The sequence below is a fragment of the Dasypus novemcinctus genome, chromosome 21 (genome assembly GCF_030445035.2).
Source record: "Dasypus novemcinctus isolate mDasNov1 chromosome 21, mDasNov1.1.hap2, whole genome shotgun sequence".
In the NCBI taxonomy this organism is placed as follows: Eukaryota; Metazoa; Chordata; class Mammalia; order Cingulata; family Dasypodidae; genus Dasypus; species Dasypus novemcinctus.
This window is the reverse complement of record NC_080693.1, coordinates 60,922,311-60,944,932: the sequence shown is the minus strand read 5'-3', so window position 1 is coordinate 60,944,932 and position 22,622 is coordinate 60,922,311. Positions and strand designations below refer to the sequence as shown.

At 62.6% G+C, this 22,622-nt stretch overlaps 2 protein-coding genes across 2 annotated transcripts; both read left to right on the top strand.

Annotated features, from left to right (window-relative positions):
• Nucleotides 1–1,987: 1,987 nt before the first annotated feature.
• LOC101437665 (keratin, type I cytoskeletal 42) lies at nt 1,988–9,448 on the top strand. Its single transcript, XM_004471624.4, has 8 exons — nt 1,988–3,271; nt 5,405–5,487; nt 5,579–5,735; nt 6,794–6,955; nt 7,491–7,616; nt 7,805–8,025; nt 9,070–9,119; nt 9,247–9,448. Exons 1-8 carry the CDS (start codon nt 2,810–2,812, stop codon nt 9,342–9,344), a joined length of 1,359 nt encoding a protein of 452 aa, XP_004471681.1. The 5' UTR covers nt 1,988–2,809; the 3' UTR covers nt 9,345–9,448.
• Nucleotides 9,449–11,222: 1,774 nt separating this feature from the next.
• Nucleotides 11,223–16,809, top strand: LOC101437233 (keratin, type I cytoskeletal 17). The gene is made up of 8 exons (XM_004471623.4): nt 11,223–11,785; nt 12,695–12,777; nt 13,194–13,350; nt 14,515–14,676; nt 15,232–15,357; nt 15,451–15,671; nt 15,754–15,779; nt 16,573–16,809. Exons 1-8 carry the CDS (start codon nt 11,330–11,332, stop codon nt 16,665–16,667), a joined length of 1,326 nt encoding a protein of 441 aa, XP_004471680.2. The 5' UTR covers nt 11,223–11,329; the 3' UTR covers nt 16,668–16,809.
• The last annotated feature ends 5,813 nt before the right edge of the window (nt 16,810–22,622 follow it).

Below are 22,622 nucleotides of genomic sequence, written 5' to 3'. Positions count from 1 at the left end.
GCTTTCCAGCACTCTCTGGAGAGATGTGGTTCTGTGGGTGTTGTCAAGCATGGGATTGGCAGGGGAGGCACTGAAGGGTGCTGGGAATTTCCCCAGCCCTCTCTCGCTCGCATTGAACGCAGGACCTTGTACGTGGGAAGCAGGAGGCAACCACCGAGTTACATCAGCTCCCCAATGAGAGCTGGCTTTTTCATTTGTCAGTTTGTTTTTAGGAGGTCCCCGGGATTGAACCCGGGATCTTGTACATGGCAAGCAGGCGCTCAACCACTTGAGCTACATCCGCTCCCCCGTTTGTTCTCGACTCCCAGCAGCCTCTGGGGCCGCAATGGGGGAACCGGATGGCCTTTTCCTCTTTTGCTCTTCCTCCCCCATGGGGCCAGGCAGCTGTGGGCCCCACGCTGCTCCCCGGGCTGCTGGGGGAGGGCGAAGCACGGCACGGGGGCCTCCGTGCGGCCGTGGCCGCCTTCCTCTGCCGTGGGGCGAGTGGGCGCTGCCCGAGGCCCTGGCTCCAGGCCCGGCTCTGACGCTAACGGCTGGGCTGCCCGGCCCGCACCTCCGTCTCCTCAGGACCTGGTGGGGTGGTCCCTGTGCGGTGTGGGGGGAACGCCCGGGTCTCCTCAGCTGTGGCCAGGGCGGCCTCGCACTGCAGAGGGCAGAGCTTCCTTCCTTCCCGGGGCCGCACTTTCTGCTCCGGGCTGTGGGCCTGACTCTGCCCTGGTGCGGAGGGGCAGAGCTGAGCTGAGCCTGCCCTCGGGGTGCGAAGCCCTTCCGGGTCAGCGTTGGGCATCAGAGGAGGAAGACACACTGAAGGGCAGAGGCAAAGGGCGTGGCATTTACTGGCATAGGGAAACTGAGGCCCAGAGAGGGAAAGAAACGGGCCCTGGGCGTGCAGGTTGCTGTCAGGAGCTGAGGGGCCTTTGGGGGCCACGCACTTGGGGCTGGCGTGGGCGTGAGGCCTTGCTGATTCGGAAGGAGGGGGTGGAAGGTCCCTTCAAATTAGGCCTCAGGACTGAGATCTGGGGGCTTTGGCCTTGGGGCTCCCATGCAGAGAAGGCTGGGGAGTGTGGGCTCTAGGGAGAGGCTCTGAGCGGGTGGGTGGGACCTGCGGCCTGGCCCCCTCCCCAGCCCCTGACTCTGCTCCAAGCTGCGAGGCAGGGCGATCTCTTCTCTGAGTCGAGTGGGGCCTGACTGGGCAACCCGGGCCTGCCTGGGACGGGGTCACTCCGCTCCTGGGGGAGTGTGGGCGGCTTCCGGGGGGGGTGGTTCTAGCTATTTCCAATTGTCCCTCCGTGTGAGGGTGACCAGTGCAGGGCCTGCCTCCTGGCCTCTGTTGGTTTCCCCCCCTCCCTGTTCCCCCAGACAGTTCTGGATTGCCAGGAAGTCCTTCCTGATGTCTAACCCCAATGAAGGAGCCCTGGGGGTGTGGCCTTGCTCCCTGGCCTTGGTCCCTGAGCAGCCCCACAGACGCCCACCGACTTCACTGGAGAGGTGGGAGCAGGGTCAAGTCAGGCTCAACCCCCCTCTCCCTTTCGCCCTCTCTCCCTCCCGCCCAGGTAGCCTGTGTGGTTCCCATTGTCGGCACCCTCCAAGTGAGGGGCCACCTTCCAGGGGCGTGGACCGTCTGGGCAGGAAGTGCGTCTAGGAGCCTAGGTTCATCTGGAAGCCCTAGGCCCTCCCTGTCCCCTGTGTGGGCCACGCACGCGCCTCCCGCCCGTGCCAGGCTCGCCCCTCCTGCCCCATCCCGCGGGCCGTGGCCACCCCTGGGAGCTCCGCATTCAGCAGCTGGCAGACGCCAGTGTCCCGGCCAGCCTAAGTGGTTAGCGCCGCGGAGATTAGGCTGGTAATCTCCTTGCTGGGTGGTGCGCGGTGCCAGGGCTGGGCTTGCCCTGCTCCCCCTTGGGCACGTGGCCCTTCCTTGGGCGTGGCACTGACCGAGGGGGCCCGGCACACAAATCCTGCTGTTTGTGGCCTTCCTTGATCCTCTTGCTCCTGTGGGAGCTCCTCTGGGTGCGTAGCCCGGGCGCACAGGTCATTGATAATACCGCGAAGCTCGTTTTATCAGAGCTGAACTGAAGCCAGCGCCACCTTCCCTCAGGGACTTTGGGAGATAGGAATTATCTTCACTTTACAAATGAGAAACCGAGGCTGAGGCTCGTGCACCGACTCCCTGAAAGGCTTGGATCCAAAGCTCGCCCAGGCCAGGGGCCATGTTTACTCACCTCAGAAATTGGGTGGGTTCCCCAAGACTTGGTTACCCCCAGTCAGACCTGGAATAACCCCAGGAGAGATCTCCCCCCTCAGACTAGGGCTCCCTCAGGACGAGGACTTTGTCTCCCCACTCAGAGTGCCCCCCCACCCGACTGTCTCCCCCCTCAGACTGGGGGCTCCCTCAGGACCATGTTGTGCCTGGGGGAGGGTGTTAGCCCCCGAATCTGTCACCCTCTCCAGGGCCCGTGAAGCTTTCCAGGGCCAGGTTCTCCAGAACCTGCCCCCACCCCCCAAGAATGAGCTCAGCCGCCTAATTGCCGCTGCGGGAGGATCACCCTGCCCCCCGGCTGTGGCTCCAACACCACCTTTGTTCCTGGACAGACAATGGGCTGCTGAGTGCCCACTGCGGGCAGAGGGGAGGGATGCCCTCAGCGTGTCCAGCCCCAGCCCCAGGCCCTGTGCTGCCGGGACACAGGCAAATTACACAGCCGGGGTTTGGCTCGGACTTCAAGGGCCGGGGGCCCAGCCCTTCTTCCACTTGGCTATAAAGGGCCGCCCGAGGCCTCCGTCCACACCAGCCTGCATCTGACCTGTGGACACCATGGCGACCACCGCCAGCATCCGCCAGTTCTCAACCTCGGGCTCCGTGAAGGGCCTGTGTGCGCCCGGGGGCGGTTTCTCCCGGATGTCCTCCATCCGTGCCGGGGGTGCCTGCCGGGCCCCCAGCCTCCTGGGAGCTGGCAGCTGTGGCAACATGTCAGTTACCTCGTCCCGCTTCTCATCAAGCCTGGGGGGTGGCTATAGTGGTGGCTACACCTGCAACCTGGGCGGGGGCTTTGGCTCCAGCTTTGGCGTGGGGGACGCCCTGCTGGGGGGCGGTGAGAAGGAGACCATGCAGAACCTCAACGACCGCCTGGCCTCCTACCTGGACAAGGTGCGCGCCCTGGAGGAGGCCAACGCCGACCTGGAGGTGAAGATCCGCGACTGGTACAAGAAGCAGGGCCCGGGGCCTGCCCGCGACTACAGCCCCTACTTCAAGACCATCGAGGACCTGCGGAACAAGGTGCGAGTTCCCTGCCCTCGGCCCTCTGTAGCTGCTTCTGAGTCTCTGCATCCCAGCCTTGGACCTTTGCAAACCTCTCGCCTCTGCCCTAGACCTTCACCATTCACGCACTCATTCGTTCACTCACTCACCTGCTCTGCCCAGAGCCTGGAGCCGCTGGTCCCAGGCCTGCAGGGAGCTTGACAGGAGCTCTCCAGGAGGACAGCAGAAGACGCCGCCACTTCTGGTGGGAGCATCTTCGGAGGGTGACGGAGGAGCGAGCAGGGAAGCCTTCGCTTTGAAGGCAGGGACGGCCTTGCAGGGATAGAGAGCAGCAGGGGCGAAGCCGCAGAGGGGGGGGAGGGTCTGGGGCTACTGGGAGATGAGGTTAGAACATCTCCTCCCCGCACTTCCGTTCCTCTCTGGGTCTGCCCGCCTGCTCGCCTGCCTCAGCTCCTCCAGGCAATCCTCCTGGATGAATGGCCCTTGTCTCTCATCCCCAGGTCTTGGGGTCTCTTGAGGGTCAGTGTATGGCCTGTTCATTGTGCTGATTTTTTTCGAGCCTGGCACGCTCTCACGGCTGCCTTTGTCGGGTGTCCTCCTCTCCTCTACTGTGGCCACTTTGGGATTTCCTGGGGGCCGGGTCTTTCCTTGCAGATTGGGGGGGTGGGTATCAGAGCAGGAGCTGTGTCTCCACATTTAAACTGGGAGCTTCCAAGGGAGGAAATTTCTCTGACTTAGTCTGATGGTGGAGACAACACACCCCTTGGTGAACTTCAAGGTCATGGCCTTGACATCTGTGAATATGGGCACCTGAGTCTTCTGCACAAACGCTGCCCTTGGGGGAGGGTCCCAGAATGCTGCAGCCCCCAGAGGCAGGGGAGGGGCTGAAGGGATGAATAGCCAGGCTGGGGTAGCCGGGCTGGGGGCAGCAGGGCTGGGGCTGACTGCCCCCCCCGGGCGGTGGGGCCTGCCCAGGGTCCTCAGTGGAGACCCGGGCCTGCCGCTGCCCTGCCAGGGGCTTTGCCTGCTCCTGCGCAGGACTTCCACCTGGCAGGGAATCCCAGCAACTTCCCCCTGGAAGCAGAACAGCCGTGGGTGCCAGATCAGACACTGGGCTGGTCCGGACAGTGGGTCCCCAGGGCAGCCCAGGTGGGGCAGCGCTCCTGAGCGCGGGGTCAGCCAGCGCCTGGCCACCAGCCACCCGGGGAGAGCCCCGCTCGGGGCCTCCGTCCCTCTGAGTCACCCCCTCCCCAGCCCGGGGTTTTCACCGGCCCTCACTGTGCCCAAACAGCCTCCGAGCAGGGAGGTGGGCGGGGGCGGGGGTCTGCAGGCCCCAGGCGGGTGGGTGACAGACAGGTCCTGGGGTTCCTGTTGGAAACGGGGAGCTGGGCCTGACCCAGGGTCGTGGGCCTCGAGTGGGACCTGACAGGGGCCGCTGAGGCCCTCGATACACAGGGTGGCCCGCTGGGGCTTCCCCGGGGTCAGCCTGCTCTCTGAGCAACAACAACGACGGCAGCAGTAACAGTAACCAGCCCTTGCTCCTTCCAGAGCCCCTCCCTTCCATGCTCTCTTTACACCTCCTGGATAACCCTGTGGGAAAAAAAAACTTGGCTGTAGGTTGGAGGTGGGACCAGCCATAACCTCATTAACTAATTAATTAAATAGTCAATTAAACAAATGTTCCCTGGGGCCAGCTCTGGACCCAGGCCTTGTGCCTGGGACTGGGGATTCTGAGTGAATTCTGAAGAGAAGCCAAGGTGGGAGGAAACCAACAAAACAATCATGGAAATAGGTATAAAATCGCCTCTGGGAGGAGGATTAATGAAAAGAGGTGGGCAGGGAGGAGGTAGGACAGAGAGGAGGGTCCAAGCCAGGGAATTAAGGGGGGCTTCCTGGAGAAGGTGTCAACTGAGCTGGGAGGTGAATTTAGTTAGGGAAAATGGAGTGAGGTCCAGGCGGCTTGGGCAGGGACCCCACTGTGGAAGGGAGGCATCGTGAGCAGGCCCTGTGGCCCCATCGCTCTGTGAGCTCCCAAGGCCTCGGCGGGGCCCCAGTAATTGGTCCCTCATCGCCTTTACTCCGGGCCCACTCCCGGAAGGACTGCCAGGCGGGTGCTGGGGGCTTGCTCACGCAGTGCGCCGTCTCCCGCAGATCCTGGCGGCCACCATCGACAACGCCAGCCTCGTGCTGCAGATCGACAATGCCCGTCTGGCGGCCGATGACTTCCGCACCAAGTTAGCGTGGGCCTGCGGGGCAGCCCCGGGGGGCTGGGGGCGGGGGTCTGCCGTGGGGCCCCCCCGTGGCTCATGCCTCCAACCTGCCCAGGTACGAGACGGAGCTGAACCTGCGCCTGAGCGTGGAGGCCGACATCAACGGCCTGCGCAGGGTGCTGGACGAGCTGACCCTGGCCAGGGCCGACCTGGAGATGCAGATCGAGGGCCTGAAGGAGGAGCTGGCCTACCTGAAGAAGAACCACGAGGAGGTGGGCGCAGCCCAGGGAGTGCGGGACAGCCTTGCCTGGGAGCGAGACCCGGCTCTAGAATCTTCCTGGGGTGGGGCCATGCTCTCTGTCCAGTTCCCGTCTCTGGTGGATTCCTGGCCCTGACCTTGGTGGACCTTCAGAGGGCCTGGGGCATGGCCTGGAGGGGCCTCTTTCCCCAAAGCTACCTCCTTTGTCTTCAGTTCCGCCCACTGCCTGGTGGCATTTAACTGTCTCATGCTAATTATTGTAATTAATTATCATAGCCATAGTCATAACAACAGTGACCATCTGCCCAGCGCTTCACAAGTGATTCACAGCAGTTGTCACAGCTGATACCCGCAGCTTGGCAGCAGGTTACTCTTTCTTCCTTTATACCAGTGAGAACCTGGGGCTCAGAGAGGTGAAGTGTTAACCCACGCCAGGCAGGCACCCTCCCTGGCCCGCTGCGACCCGTCCACACTCAGGGCCAACTCCACCCCTCCACCTCTCTCTGGGTCCTAGGGACTCCCAGTCTCAACCAAAAGGGGGAGATCCGTGGCCCTGCTGGGGACCAATGAGGGGGCCTTGTGGCTTCCTTCTCAGCTGACCTCTGGGCTGACCTGAGCTGGAAGGGACCCAGGTGGCAGGACACCGAGTGTTTCCCCTCGGCTTTGAGGCTGGTTGCATGGGTTGCTCCCCCTGGCAGATTAACCTTTCTAGGGAGGCCTGGCTCGGGACCCCAACAAGGGTTGCTTTCCCCGTGCTGGTGCCGCGCAGCTGGCAGTGAGTTATAAGGCAGGCGGCCAGGGCGGTGAGCTGGCCTGGGGGTGGTGGTGCTGTCACTCTTTCCTGCCGCAGCACCCTGGGGGTGGGTGAAGTCCACCCTTGGCATCACACTGTGTCCTGGGGCAGATTGTGGGTGTCCTCTGCCCCTGCACTGCTGAGCTGTGACCGCGTGCACCTCCAGCCTCGGGGTGAGGATCTGTCCGCCCGCCTGCGTCTGACTGTCGCCCCTGTCTCCTGGGGTCGAGAGGGCAGGAACCAGGGTCTCTCCTAGCTCTGCTCTCCTCTCCGGCTAGGAGATGAACGCCCTGCGGGGCCAGGTGGGCGGGGACGTCAGCGTGGAGATGGACGCGGCCCCCGGAGTGGACCTGAGCCGCATCCTGAACGAGATGCGCGACCAGTACGAGCAGATCGCGGAGAAGAACCGCAAGGATGCCGAGGACTGGTTCTTCAGCAAGGTGGGTGGCCGCGTGCGAGCAGGTGTGCCGTGTGCTGGGTGCAGGCTGGAAAACTTGTAGATCCCGGGTGTCCCAGCTGGAAAGGCCTTTGGAAACCAGTTGGACCGATGCCTCCTGACTTAGATGCACAGTGTGAGGCTCAGGAGGCCCCCTGCTGTGGCCTGGGAGGCAGATCCAGGTGAGCTGACCCCCAGCCCCGGGCTTCTCCTACAACAGGTCTTTGTCAGCAAGTGTTTGGGTTAAAATGCAAACTGAGCATCTACAGTGTCCCAGGGACAGTAACAGGCACAAAACCAAAGAAACCCTAGGCTCTCTCTGGGAGGTGGTTGCGGTTCAGCTGGAGAACAGATGCAAACACCACCGAGCGAGGTGAATTCTACCAGGTTCCAGTGGGGGCAGAGCGTCTGGGTGCCAGCGGGGGCCTCTGGGGCCCCACAGAGGCCAGGAAGGGGAGTGGGAGCATGTTGGGAGGTAAGGGCTCGGGGGCCTTCCTCCATGAGCCTCCCCCGGCCCCCGGCACCCACCGGCCTTCCAGACGGAGGAGCTGAACCGCGAGGTGGCCACCAACACCGAGGCCCTGCAGAGCAGCAGGACGGAGATCACGGAGCTGCGCCGCACCGTGCAGAACCTGGAGATCGAGCTGCAGTCCCAGCTCAGCATGGTACGGCCTCCGTCCCCTACCTGCCCCCACTCTCGGAGAACCAGAGACCTCCCCGCCCAGCCTGTCACATCACGCTTGGCGACATGGGCCCCTCTCTGCCCCAGTTTCCCCCCACTGCGCTGGCAGTGCCCACAGACCCACCCAGGCGGGGCCCCCCTCACCAAGCCACCTGTTAACTCGACCCCCAGAAAGCATCCCTGGAGGGCAGCCTGGCCGAGACGGAGGCGCGCTACGGGGCCCAGCTGGCGCAGCTGCAGGGTCTCATCAGCAGCATCGAGCAGCAGCTGTGCGAGCTGCGCTGCGACATGGAGCGGCAGAACCACGAGTACCAGGTGCTGCTGGACGTGAAGACGCGGCTGGAGCAGGAGATCGCCACCTACCGCCGCCTGCTGGAGGGCGAGGATGCCCAGTGAGTGGGGGCGGCCTGGTACCCGCTCGGGTGGGCTGGGGGCAGCTCCACCCGGTGAGGAGCATTGGAGCAGAGGGAACAGACAGCACCTCGAAGACCCTGATGTGTGAATGTATGGGGGCGGGGCATGTGCCAGGAAACATGGCTTACTGGCGGAGGTTTTGCTGGAGGGAGACTGAGAGCACTGACCGGGCCTGGTTGCCAGGAGCCTTGAATGCCAAATGAAAGCATCAGGACAAGATGGTTAGGCAATGGGGAGCCACGGAGGGATCTTGAGCAGAAGAGGGGTGTGATCGAGAAGGTGGTTTAGAATGCCCAGCCTGGCTGCCGAGGGAGAAACGGATCAGAGGGTCAGGAACTGGGTGGGGAGTGCGGCTGAAAAGGCCAGCCATGAGGCAGGGGAAGGAAGGCGGGGCCCGCAGCAAAGCAGGACCAGATGCCCAAACGTGGGGGCGAGCGTGGCTCACAGTCAGGACTCAATACGTGTTGAGTGGACCCACGAAGGAGCGGACGGTGATGACCGGGCTTCTGGTTTGGATGAGTGTGTGGCTGGTAACACCACAGCCCAGGCCTGGACGGGGTGCCGGGCAGGTGGCAGCCAGGTTTGGCGCTGGGAAGGTTGGTTGCGGTCTTGGTGTGAAGGGCTGAGAATCTCCTGGAGACTCTACGCTTAGTCACACCTTCCACCTTTTTGCTTCCTGACGGTGGAGAAGTCCATTTATAGTCTAACCACCATCTCTCCTGGTTTAATGGAGTCTGTTGAGCCCTTGGGGATACGGAAAAACCAATGGCTCGGCTTCTCCTTGTAAATCCCTGTTCAACAGCCGTAAGGTGCTGCTGGGCCTTGTATTGGCAGGTCCCTTTTGCCCTGCTCCTGATCAGCTGCGCCTGTGCCCTCTGACCCCTGGGGTCGCCTCTCTTTTCTGTGCACTCCCACCTGTGATTTCTCTCGCTTTGCCGGGCCCTCTTTTTCCTCCTGCTGGCACCCCGGCGCCCGTGCTTCTGGTGGGTATCCCTGTGCTGACAGCCCCCCTTTCCCTGCAGCCTGGCCACCCAGTACTCCTCGTCCCTGACCTCACAGCCCAACGGGGAAGGTAAGAGCCTGCCTGTCCTGCCCGAGGGAGGGTCGGCGCAGACGCAGAGGGGTGGGGGAGCCGCGGGGAGGTGGCAGGAGCAGGGCCCTGGCCTGAGGTCTCCCGTGCCTCCCCTCAACTCCCGCAGCCACTGTGACCACCCGCCAGGTGCGCACCATCATGGAGGAGGTGCGGGACGGCAAGGTGGTCTCCTCCCGCGAGCAGGTGCACCGCTCCACCCACTGAGGCCATTCGGAGCCCGACCGCCTCCAGCTCGCAGCGCTCAGGGCCGTGCGGCCCCCCGTGAGCTGATGCTTCCTGCCGCCCCCGCAGCCGAGGGGCTCCTGGGTTTGCCCCAGTAACTGCTATTAAAGCTTTGCCTGAAGCCTGGAGCCTTGTGTGATCTGGTCTGGTCATTGCCTGGGGGGGCAGTGTGGGGTGCAGTGTGGGCTGATGGGGCGGGATTGGGGGAACATGACAGTTTGTTGAGCATTTGGGTATCGGTGGCTTGTCACCTGCCAACCTGCTTGCCCACCCACCCAGGCCTGGGGCCCCTGGGAGGACAAGAGGAAGGATACAGAAGGAGGCAGGAGGATCTGGAGGCAGAGGGAGGGCCGGCCAGCCGGGCTGTGAAAGTTCCTAAGAATGCGCCCCTGGCCTGTTGTGTGTGTCTGGTCCCGGGCAGGGCCCGACACTTGCTGGGGACCCAGCCCCTATATAGAGAGCTCCCTGCCTCAGCCCTGGGTGGGCCTGCATTTGAGAGCAGAGGGCGAGGGGCTGGGCAGGGGGCTTTCTGGAGGAGGGATCAAGGGCACTGAGCGGGGACAGGAGGTGGTGGTGGCGTAGCCAGGCCAGGAAAACAGATGGGCTCTGCCCAGCGCAGGGGTGTGTGTGGGGTGGGGTAGTGGCGTGTGTGTGTGTGTGTGTGAGCGCGGGGGGCGACCTGTTTGCTTTGGTGACTTGGCTCCTGCTGGGCTGTTGGGGAAACTCTCCCGGCTGCTGGCGGGGTCTGTCTGGGCCTGTCTGGCAGGTGGAAGCCATTGGCAGTCTGAGACATGACCACATTCCGCCCAGCAGACCTGCTGGGTCCCTGGGACCCAGGGCTGGGCTGGGGGAACTGGGCAGGGCAGGGTGGGCCGTGGGGCAAGGTGCACGGCCCACCCTGAGGAACCACAGCTCCGGGATGTAGCTAGGGGAGGATGGGCTGGCTGGGGGTCTCGGCTAAGGAGCGTCTGCTCAGGGAAGATCCTTTTGCTTTCCAGCTGCCCCTCACCCACTCCGAGGCCTCTTGGGGTGGGGTGGGGGGTAAGGAGGACAGAGTTCTTTCAGTCCCCCTCACATTGACTGCTCTCGCCCCATCCCCGCTTATTTCCCATCCTTCAGCCAAGCTCCTGTGTCCATCCCAGCCCAGGACCCCCACCTGGTCCTACAGATGGGGGCAGGGTCAGCCCCTGGTGTCTGGGCTCTGCAGAAGGGGGGCTGGTGTGGCCTGGGCCCTAGGGGGGCCGGGCTGAGGCACGGTGGGATGAAGAAGGCTGGAATTAGGTGGGGCAGTGGGGATGCTGCTCCCCGCTCTAAGCCCCGGTTTCCCTGCGTGTGAAGTGGGGTTGGTTACAGCTGAGCCTTGGCAGAGTCAATGTGCTGCGTGGTGAGTTGAGGGGTTTAGATCCAGGTCCTCCAAGGCGGGCTGGGGTCCAGGCCCTTTCTGTCCTCCAGCTCCCGGGGCCAGGCTGGCGTGGGATGGAGGAGAGCAACCTCGGGCTGGGGCTGCCTGATCTCCCGACTGGTTTTCCTGCCAGACCGTGGGTCCTGGCGGGCCCGGCTGGGTGGCAGCTGCCTGGGAGGGCCGGTGACGGTGACGTCCTGCCTTCTTCTCCGTATTAGGTCATTGGAAAGCGTAGCCCGAGGGCCTGCCTGAATCACGGGTGACGGGCCTGTGACCAGAGACACATGCACACGCAGACGCCCAGCATGGGAGTTTGGGAGGAATGAGGCAAAGGCTGGTGGTGGGAGGGCAGGGGGCCCACAGCCACCTGGGAGCTGGCCGGGGGCCAGGGGTGATGAAAGCCGAGGGGAATGGAAACAGAGGAGCGAGCCTGTTGTAATCGCTACGCCCACTGCTGCCTATAAAGGGAGTGAGCGAGCCCCGGCAGCCACACGCACCTGGGGCCACCCTCTTGCTCTCGAGCCGACCAGCCCTCTCGCTCTGCGCCTGCCACCGCTCTGCCACCATGACCACCACCATCCGCCAGTTCACCTCCTCCAGCTCCATCAAGGGCTCCTCCGGCCTGGGGGGCGGCTCCTTCCCCACCTCCTGCCGGCTCCCTGGCAGCGTGGGCGGCGGCTCCTGCAGGCTGGGGTCTGCCAGTGGCCTGGGCAGTGCCCTCGGGGGCAGCGGCTATTCCAGTTGCTACAGCTTCAGCTCTGGTGGCAGCTACGGTGGCAGCTATGGTGGCAGCTACAGCAGCAGCTTTGGGGGCATCGACGGGCTGGTGGCAGGAAGTGAGAAGGCCACCATGCAGAACCTCAACGACCGCCTGGCCTCCTACCTGGACAAGGTGCGCGCCCTGGAGGAGGCCAACGCCGACCTGGAGGTGAAGATTCGTGACTGGTACCAGAAGCAGGCCCCGGGGCCCGCCCGCGACTACAGCCCCTACTTCAAGACCATCGAGGACCTGCGGAACAAGGTGGAGCATGCCGGTGGGAGAGGGCCTGGGGGGCATGGCTGCTACTCCTCCCAGTCCTGCCTGGGGACTGCCACAGGGCCTCACTGAGCAGAGAGCAGCTAGGTGGCACTCGCCCTGCTCTTCTGAAGGCAGCAGGTGGGCTAGGGATGAGCAGGCCTCGGGGAGCCCCTGTGGGCCTCAGTTTCCTCCTTGCAGAGCTTCCTGCCACCTTGTGTGGTGATGGGATGAGATAAGAGGACTCTGGGCTCCTGGACCCATGGGTGTCTCTCGCCCTGGGTGCAGGGCTCACGAGGAGGGGGATGTGGGGCCACAGCGAGGTAGAAGTCAAGGGCGAACTCCTGACAAGCACCTGTGGGGGAAGGTGGCAGGAGAGCAGGGGCGGGGCCTCAGGGCGGCTGGTGTTTCTGTGCCTTATTTGGGGATTCTTCTGGCTTCCCCATCCCTGCTGCTGGCCCCTTAAGATTGGGGCTCAGCGTGTGTCCTGACCAGGCCACCCGCGGGGCAGGGCTGCCTGCTGGAGCCCACCGCGAGGGCTGCTGACTTGGAGCTGCTGTTTGTGAGGCTCCTTCAGCCTCCCTTCTAGAGGAGCCTCTCAGGGGCGCACGGAGCTGCCCACACCCCCCTTTCTGGACTCCTGGGACGGTTTCCACCTCAGGGGCATTCTCTCATTCTTCTCTGGCTTTCTCCGAGTGGCAGCTGGAGTCTCCTCTCCTTTAAGGCAGGACCTGGCATGGGGGTCTGTGTGGGGAAAGCAGGTCCCGGGGAGGGAGAGGGGAGGCAGGTTTCAGCCCCTCAGGTTTTCGCTAAGGAGAAGGCAGCCACCTCCTGGCCCCCTGGCAGGACAACCAGCCCCCTGAACCTGAGTCTGGGCTGAGCTGCCCCCACCTGAGTACTCTCCCACCTTCCCAGATCATCTCCGCCACCACGGAAAACACCGTCCTGGTGCTGCAGATGGACAACGCCCGCCTGGCCGCGGACGACTTCCGCACAAAGTGAGTCCTGGGCGGGGGAGGAGCCTGGAGAAGGCCCCCGCTCCCCTACCCAGAACTCCTTCTGCTCCTTCTCCTCTGCAGCTGAGGCAAGGTCCAGGAGCTGGGGGCAGGGAGTGTTCTAGAAATAGCGGAAGGCCCACTCCTCCGCCCAGGAGGCAGCAGATCCTGAAGATCTCTGGGCTTGACCAGGTGGTGGGAGAGAGGGAGGTGTGGCAGGAGGCGGAGAGGAGGAGGGGAAGCCTTGCCCTGCCACGGTCCCAGGGCCGGGGTCTGGAATGTGCTCCCAGCCCCACCCCATCATCCCTCACAGGGCCTGAGGCCGCTGGCCAAGCCCAGGCGGGGTGAGGGGCCAGGACCTTCGTGAGGGGCCAGGACCTCGGAGCAGCCTGGACTGAGGCCTCTGGTTCTGGGTGCAGGTTGGAGACAGAGCAGAACCTGCGCATGAGCGTGGAGGCCGACGTCAACGGCCTGCGCAGGGTGCTGGACGAGCTGACCCTGGCCAGAGCCGACCTGGAGATGCAGATCGAGACCTTGCAAGAGGAGCTGGCCTACCTGAAGAAGAACCACGAGGAGGTAGGGCAGCAGGTCAAAGAGGCCGCGCAGAGGGTGTGGTGAGGACCTGGGGCTGGGCCAAGGCCAAGGCTGTGGGAAGAGCAGGCTGGTCACCGCTCAGGGCTCCCTCATCTGCAGAGCCTGGGTCCCTCAAGGTCAAGGCAGGGCCAGCGCCAGGAGCCGGCTGGCAGGGCAGCCTCCTCCGGGCCACACGGCTTCCCCGCATCCGAGAACCTCCTGGGGCCGTCCTGGCCTCCTCCATGAGGACAGGATCAGCAAGGAGGCTCCTCGTCCCGACGCAAACCCTCAACCCTGCGCCCCATTTAGAAGTTGGGAAATTATGAGGGAAATTTTGGGGCATAAGCCTAAGAATTTTTTTTTTAAACCACATATTTAATAAAGGATTAATAACCAGTACAAATAAAGAAAATTTGCAACTTAACAAAAAGACAGAAAAAAATCAATGAAAAAATGGGCAAAAGATTAGATCATACAACTCTCCAAAGAAGATACAGAAAAAACCATAAAGCACATCATGAGTGATCAGGAGCATGCAAATCAACACCACAATGAAATATCACATCACACCCACTGGGAATGGGCTGCTTTTTAAAAAAAAATAGTAAAAACAAGTGATGTGGATGATGTAGAAAAATAGGAATACTCCTTCATTGCTGGTGGCAATAAATTAGCTTTTATAATTGGAGAGGTCTCAGTTTGGTGGGGAAGACACAGGTCCTATCCTCAGGAACTCCAGTCTGATGGTGGAGGCAGGGCCCATACAGATCAGGTGTTGGAGGGGAGGGGATGTGACTCAGGTGGTTGAGTGCCTGCTTCCCACATGGGAGGTCCCAGGTTTCATCCCCAGTGCCTCCTTGGGACAAGGAAGCAGACAGCAAGTAAACAGGCAAGGGAACTAACTCGGGGGAGCCAACGTGGCTCAGTGGTTGAGTGCAGGCTTCCCCCATACAAGGTCCAGGGTTCAATCCCCGGTCCCAGTACTTTAAAAGAAAAAAAAATCATTTGGAGGATTGGAAGATAGAGGGCAAGCGGAGCAAGAAGGGGTGGGCATTGGCCCCACTGCCTCTTTCTGATAGCAAATTCTGGAGCCTTTGCCTGGGGAGGGCTGGGAGTGGGGATCAGGACAGGGCCAGATGCCCACACCAGAGTCCCTCTCCTCCATAGGAGATGAACACCCTGCGAGGCCAGATGGGCGGCGAGATCAGCGTGGAGATGGATGCAGCTCCTGGCGTGGACCTGAGCCGCGTCCTGAACGAGATGCGCGACCAGTACGAGAAGCTGGTGGAGAAGAACCGCAAGGACGCCGAGGACTGGTTCTACAGCAAGGTGGGGAGGGCTGCGGGGGCTTCACCTCTGACAGTGAGCCCCCCTCTGGCATCCTGGGGGTGCTCTGTTCTTGGGTCGTCGCATGGCTCCTAGGGCATGAGGGTTCCCCACTGTGAGAGCAAACCTGGGTGGGTTTGCTGGGTGGGTGGCAAGGTGGGGAGCCCACCCCTGGGAATAAAGGCAGATGGCAAGCATCCTGGGAATGTCCTTCTCTTCCTCAGGAAGTCAGAAACTAGCCCTGGAGACCAGGCTAGAGGTCCTGGCTGGTTCTTGAGGCTCCTGTTCTAGTTCCTCCCACCTGTAGGGTTCACCATAAAAACTTAACATCCCAAAGGGCAGCAGGAAGTGGGAAGCTGGTGAGAAGGCCCCGCCCCCTCCGCAGCCAGATTTGGGAGGAGGCCTGAGAGGCCCAGGAGAGCTCAGGACCCCGCAGGGGTGTCCTGGGAGAAGTGGGGAGATGGGGCCCTGGACTGGGCGTACGGAGGCCCCGGGGGTCTTTGCCTGGGGGAAGGGATGCCGGGCTCACGCGGCCCTGTCCGCATGTCCCGTCTGCAGACGGAGGAGCTGAACCGCGAGGTGGCCACCAACAGCGAGCTGGTGCAGAGCGGCAGGAGTGAGATCTCCGAGCTCCGGCGCAACGTGCAGGCCTTGGAGATCGAGCTGCAGTCTCAGCTCAGCATGGTACGGGTGCTGCCAGGCCTGGGCGTGGGCCCAGGGCCCAGGAGGGGACACTGACCACCCTCGCTGACCCCTGATCCTCCCGCCCTCCTGCAGAAAGCATCCCTGGAGGGCAGCCTGGCGGAGACGGAGAACCGCTACTGTGTGCAGCTGTCCCAGATCCAGGGGCTGATTGGTAGCGTGGAGGAGCAGCTGGCACAGCTGCGCTGCGAGATGGAGCAGCAGAGCCAAGAGTACCAGATCCTGCTGGACGTGAAGACGCGGCTGGAGCAGGAGATCGCCACCTACCGCCGCCTGCTGGAGGGCGAGGATGCCCAGTGCGTGGGGGCCAGAGGGGGCCTGGGGGCTGGAGTGGGGCTCTAAGACGGTCCTCTAATCCTCCCCTCTCTTTTATTGCAGCCTGACCCAGTACAAGCCCAGAGAACGTAAGGACCATGGAGGCTGAGGGCAGGGGGGTTGGGGAGCAGGGGTGGGACCACCCGCCTGCACATCACTGGCACTAGGAAGTGATGGCTGGTCCTCATCTGGTGTGGCAGAGACCCGTTTGGGCTCAGGATTGGTCCTGCGAGAAGGATCCAATGAGGGGGGCGTGGTGATCTGGTGAGGTGGAGAGGGACAAGGCAAAGGTCCTGGACATGCTTGTCTGATGGCAGAGACATGCTCTTTTCCCTGTAGATATTCATCTGCTGGGGACATGGGGATGTGGCCTCATGATCTTTGCTCCTGAGACCCGAACAGATGGGGCAAAAGCAGGGGACTCTAGTCTGATGGGGGAAAGAGGGACGTAGCCCTTGTCTTGCAGACCCTAGTTTGAGGGGGAAGATGTCCTTGCCCTGGGGACGTTGTCTAAGGGGGGATGGGGGCCTGGCTCTTGTACTGGAGATACCAGTCTGAGGAGGGAGACAGGAGCAGCCTGTGCCCTGGAGACTGAGAGCTGTGGAGCGAGGCCCTGTTTCGGGTAGCGCCCGTTCCGCATGGCCCCTCTCAGAATCAAGTGGCCCATCGAGACTGGTGGGACTCCAGGGACACTGGCAGAGGGCAGGCTGGGAGGGAGGCAGTGGCCAGGGCAGAGGGGACACGTGTGCAGATGTGACGTTGAGGGGCGAGGACGCTGGCACGCTGGTGCCCAACGGAGGCGTTCACACCAAGTGGCGGGGAGAGCACCTGGGGCTGGGGCCTCTCGGCCCTCCCACACCCGGGGTGTGGTCTCTCTTGCAGCCGTGACCACCCGGCAGGTGCGCACCATTGTGGAGGAGGTCCAGGATGGCAAGGTCATCTCCTCCCGCGAACAGGTGCACCAGACCACCCACTGAGGAGTCGCCTGCCCCCGCCAGCCCCCCAGGCTGCAGAGAGATGGTCGCCCCATCCGCACCGCAGCCTCAGCGCCCCCGGCTCCAGTCCCTCCCCCACACTGTCCCGCCTGACCCCAATAAAGCTGGTTGACTCACACGTGAACCATAGCCTTGTGGCTACTGAAGGGGGCCCTAGTGAGAACTGGGTGGAATGGGACTAATGGGGAGGGGTCCTTGGATGCTCATGGAGGTCAGGGGTCATCTTAAACCAGGGTAAAGAGGAAGTCTGGGGAGAGCTAGAGGCTTTGCATCTCCCAAGGGCTGGTGATGGGCAGGAGGGGGGTCCAGGGCAGTTCCAGATGCAGGCGGAGCTGGGGAGTCAGGGTGGCCTTGGGTACCTCCTCTAGCCTATAACACCCAATGGCTCCTCTTGGGTGATGCTCTCCCTGGAGAGGGGACAGGGCTGGGGAGGACTGAGATGGGCATCAGGGAAGGTGCCCCCACCCAGGCATGTGCCCGGAGGCGGGCGCTCTGCTTCCTGAGGAGGCTGTGGCTCAGAGGCGGGTGGGGGGCAAAGAGGGGCTCTCAAGGGTGTTTGCCCAAGTGGTCCGGGTGGGGCTGGGGGGGCAGGGACACTGCCCTGGGCAGGCCTGGAGGGACTGACCTCCCTCTCTTTCTAGCCGCATGGGGGTGGGGTGAGGGAGGGTGGGGAGGGAGCAGGGAAGCCGTGTCCCCAGGGCAGCTCTCAAGAGGCAGTCCCACTCAGCCTCTCCCAGGATCCCCGGAATCCAGCCCCCCTTCATTCTGGGAGGCTAGCAAGGGGTGTGTGTGCACAGAGTGCTTGTGAAAGGTCGGGAGGAGCCTTGGCACCTGGAGTCTTCCTTTGAGTAAATCTGGAAGCCGCTGGGGGGGGGGGCTGCTTTCCAGGGTGGCTTCGAGGAGTGGGATGGTGGGAAGGGGTTAATGAGGAGGAGCGCCCACACCACTTCACGGACAGGCTGCAGAATCGGACACCCTTGCTCTCCTGGTGCCTGGAGGGTGAGGCCTGGGCTGGGGGGAGCTTGGGCCTAGCAGAGCCCTGGCATGTGTGTGTGGTGGGGGAAGCAGGAAGACCCTGGGCTGTGGGGCGGGCAGCTGGGGTGAGACGTGGGGCAGTCTCTGGACCTTGGACGCGGCGCTATGAGACGCGGACGTGGGGTGAGCCCGAGCTCTGGGCTCTGGCAGCCCGGGGTGGGGAGACCGCTGGACTGGGGAGCCCAGGCCGACAGCAGCGCCTCCCTTAATGCAAGGGCAGGCTGGGGCGCGGGCCCTGCTCGGCCAGAGGCCGGCATCCCTGGCTGCCTGGGCAGCACATGGGGAGGAGGACGGAGGGTGGGAGGGAGATGGTTCTGCCACGCCTGAGGCTGCACATCAGCCAGAACCAGAAAAACCAGCCGTGGGCCCTGGATGGCTCATCCCAGGGGGTGATCTCATTCCCCCCTAAAACAATCCTGGGAAGCAGGGAGGGTCTGGGAAGGGTGCCCCATTGTGTGGATGGGGACACTGAGGCTCCAAGAGGAGCAGTGACTCAGCCCTCGTCCCAGAGTGGGGCAAGTCAGGCATGCAGCAGGGGGTGGGGTGGGGTGGGGGAGTGGACCCCGGAACAGGTCTGTGCTGGGAAGGGGAGCCGAGGGTCCCACCTCCTGCCTCACCTGGGCTCCCGCCCACCCCCTGCCCTGTGGATGGGTGGGTGGATGGGTCAGGGGGCCAGAATGGAGGAACCCTCAGGTGTGCTGAGGGAGCTGGGCCAGTGGAAGCAGTGGCTGCTGTGCCGGGATGGGGGTGTCCCCAGGGAAAGGTTCTGGGCCCAGAGAGGGAAAGCCCTGCCCTGGGCAGGTGGGAGCGACAGGGAGAGCGACCTGGGGCTGGGGCCTGTGGTCCCTTGGGGGTGGTGCTGGGAACTTTGGCTGCTTCATCCAAGGCACCCTGCGCAGGCCCCAGGATGGCAGGGCCTGGGTCTCATCTGCGCTCCGTCTCACCTCTGTGCAGATGGCTTTGTGCCCTACCAGCCAGGCAGAAGCTGCTGCTCTGTAGCTGTCCACCAGGTCACCCGCCTGCTCTCCTAGGATGGGCACACACAGCCCTGTTTCCCAGGCCCCTGGTGCCAGCAGCAGGTGACAGCCCCTCATGGCTCCTCCTCTGCTACACCCAATCCTGGAAGGGGCTGACCTGCAGCATGTCCTGCAGGGCAGGTGGAGTGGTGGGGACACCTGTGCCTGGGTCTGCACTGAGTCCAAGGAGACATGGGCTCAGAGGGCCCCCGTCTATGGGGGGAGACGGCGCCTGCCCTAAGGAGCCCCAGTCTGGGGTGTGGGAGGAGCTGGGGAGCAGGCCCCATGGTGGGCCGACACTGTCCCCACAGCCCTTCTGCAGTGCGAGTCTTGAGCCATCCCAGGCTGCGGGGAAGGGAGGATCAGAGCCAGGGGTGGTTCCGCCACCAGGCACAGGGCTGAGGCGTTGACGAGCCATGGGCTACCCCGAGGGTCACTTGTTTGTGCAGCCCAGTGTGCAGTGCCATGGTGGCCCCTGCCCTCCAAAGGGGGACCTCAGATAGCTGGGGGGCGCGGAGCACCACAGACCAGCTGGGCTCGCAGACTCACCCTGATCCTGGGACCCGTCACGGGCCAGAGCCTGGACTGGGGACATTTGCTCACCTTGAGAGAGCAACCCCTGTTTCCCCGCAGGTCCCCTGAACCTGTCACCCCCGAACCCATTGTGACTGTCTCCACCCTCCCCTTTCCTGAGGGCGTCTTTGAATCTGAGTGCACAGCACAGAGCCTGACACATAGTGGGTGCTCTCGAACTCCTTGGCTAGCAGGTGGAATGGGAGCCACTGGTCTGTGCCAGGCGCCTAATTCATTTCACCTCAATGGGAGGAGTGCAACTGCTCCCCCTTCTCAGACAAGGACACCGAGGTTCCCAGAGCTGCATGACCTGCTCCAGGTGTGGCCCCCATTGCCCCGACCCCTGGCAGCCCTGTACTAGCCCTCCCGGCCTCTCCATCCTGCCCTGGGGCCTGTGGCTCTGGCCTGCCCGCCAGGGGCTAGAGGCTGCAGCAGCCCATCTTTCTCAGCCATCCTGGGGCCTCCTGTCCTCCCTTCCCTTCAGCTTTCCTGCATGCCTGTCATCGGAATCCCCTGGGGGAGCTTGTAAAACATCCCTGTGCCTAAGCTTGTCCTCAGAGGTGCTGATACAGTGGCTGAGGGCAGGGGCCTGGTAACTGGAATGAGGTCATCAGCCAGGCTTGGGAATCACGGCAAGTTGAGGCACGTGGCCAAAATGTTTCCCCGCCAACTCGGCTGAGATGACTTCATGTCTGTAATGGGGTAGGGTGAAGGGAGGAGGCAGGAGGCTGGGGTGGGGGCAAGGATGGACCACTGCCTGGTGGGGTGCAAGCCTGGGGGCCGTTTGTGCTTGGGGATCTCTAGACTGAGTGATTCCGTGCTATTGGCAATCTTGGGGTGGGTTTGTATTGCTGGCAGGGAGGATATGCCCTTCCACTCCACCTCTGCCAATTCAGAGCCTTCCAGGCCCAGCTGGAGCCTCCTTTCTGCTGGGAAGCCTCTCCTTTTTTGTTTTTTTTAAAGATTTATTTATTTATTAATTTCTCTCTCCTTCCCTCGCCCTCTGCCCTGGTTGTCTGTTTTCTGTGTCTATTTGCTGCGTCTTCTTTGTGCACTTCTGTTGTCAGCAGGAATCTGTGTCTCTTGGGCAGACTGCGCTTTCTTTCGTGCTGGGCGACACTCCTTACGGGGTGCACCCCTTGCGCGTGGAGCTCCCCTAGGCAGGGCACTCCTTGCGCGCATCAGCACTGCGCATGGGCCAGCTCCACACGGGTCAGGGAGGCCCGGGGTTTGAACCACGACCTCCCATGTGGTAGATGGACACCCTAATCACTGGGCCAAGTCCTCTTCCCGCAGGAAGACTCTCCCGATGGCTCCAGGCACCGTCTGAAGAGGGTCTCGGAGGGTCAGGGCTAGCAGTGCCACCCCCTCCTTTACTGCTGAGACTTGGAGTGGGGTAGCGCTCACCCAGATGCATCCCATGGTGGGGCATGGTAGAGGGGATCCCGTACCGCAGGGCCCCAGGCCTGGCCGCTCAGCCTAGCCCTTCGCTTCCTGCCACATGGGTTTGTATCTCTCAGACTTGGTCTGAGGACTTACCCGGCTAAGTCTGTCTGAGGTCAGGGACTGAGCTGTCGTCTCCCCCCCACCCCGAGTGCTGGGCACCTGGTGGGTGCCTGACCCATGGTGTTGACTGAGGGGTCTGATGGGTGGGTCGGCAACTTCTCAGCTGCTTGCCCACACAGACCCCCAGACTTTCAGTCCTGGGCCTCTGTAATTCCACCCTGACTCCTCTGTGGTGGGGGAGGAGGCAGGCAGGATCCATTTAGAGAGGAGGCGGAAGGGTGTGTGGGGTGGGAGAGACCCCATTGGGACAGTTGGTGGGAACCTTGGTTTGGGAATGGAGCAGGGATCGAGTCTCAGCTCTCCTCTTTCGTGCTGTTTAACCTTGGCAAGTTTTCAGTCTCTCTGTTTGGGGCTTGGTGGCCTTTGATGACTTTGAAGGCCATTTCCAGTTCTGAAGGTCTATGGTTGGACCTGAGCTCCAGGCTCATCCTTGACACCTGGGATGGTTGGGTTTTTGTCCAAGATTCCAGGTTCCCCTGTCCATCTCTGAGGTTGGAAGAGGGGAGCATTGAGCTGTCCCTCCTAGGTCTGGCTTGGAAGGCGTGAGCTGGATGGACACCCAGCTCTGCTCAGACCCCTGGGCCTTGTGCCTACACACCAGATGACTGATGGGGCGAGATGTGGCAGTAACAAAGCCCTGGGAATGGTGAGACAGAGAATTCCCTGTCCCCAGGTTCAAGGTGGTATCACTCAGCTTCGTCCAGGCTGCAGCAGGCTGGGCTTGACCTCAGCAGAGTACAGGAGAGGGGCTAGCACCATGGAGAAGGCCTCTGTCTTTGGGGTCCAGACCCCCTCCAGCACCCAGGGTTCAGCCGGGCTCCCAGGCCAAGGTTATGCCCGGTGTGGGTGGAGCCGAGCTCCAGGCGCCATGGGGAGGTAGATGAGGATTGGATCCACCTGGCCCCTGCTTCATGGGTGTCCTGAGGGAGCCAGAGCTCCAGGTTCTGGTCTTGACTCTGCAGTTTAAAGTTGAATGACTTTGGGTGAACTCCCCTTTTCCTCTGGTTCTCCTGCCTTCCTCACTTTACAGAGTTAATTCAAGGATCAAGAACACGATGGGGGTTGAGATATTGGGGCAATTGGAAAGTGTCTGGACTGGGGGAACAGACATGTGGGACCCCAATCTCAGCTCCTCGCCTTATGGGTGACTTGCCCTCCTGTGTCCCAGCTCCCTCTGGGGAAAGGGTGGCAGACCCTCCCGCCCCTGTCCTCTCCCTCCCCCAGAGCTTGGTGACATGTGTAGAATCTTCCTGTGCACACCTGAGCATGGCAGGTGGCCGGGCAGTCTTTGTACCTTTCCCCTGCTCCTTGGCTGGCTGAAGCCACCAAGCCCTTCTTGGAGTCTGGACACACAGAGTAAACTGCTGGGAACCAATGCCTGGATAGGACTGTTTGCTGTGTGGGAATGCTGAGGTCAATGGTGGGGTTTGGGGGCATGCTCCGTGTGGGTGGTGGGATGGAACTCTCTCCAGGTCTGCGGCAAGTGGGTGTCCATGACGACTGCACACAGCAGTGCAGTGGGGCAGGGGGTGCTGGGTATTTGGTTGGGATGTCCATCAGGTGGGAGCTTGGGGTGCAGAGGAGAGGGCAGAGCCCCAGGTGGGGGTGAGGACAGGAACTGGGGAAGCTGAGGGACGGGAGGGCCATTTGCTGAGCCCGGCCCACTGGCTCACTGTCCCTTGATGGCCGGTAGTTTGTCCACCCCTTTTGCAGATGAGAAACCTGAAGCCCAGAGGGGCTAAAGCTG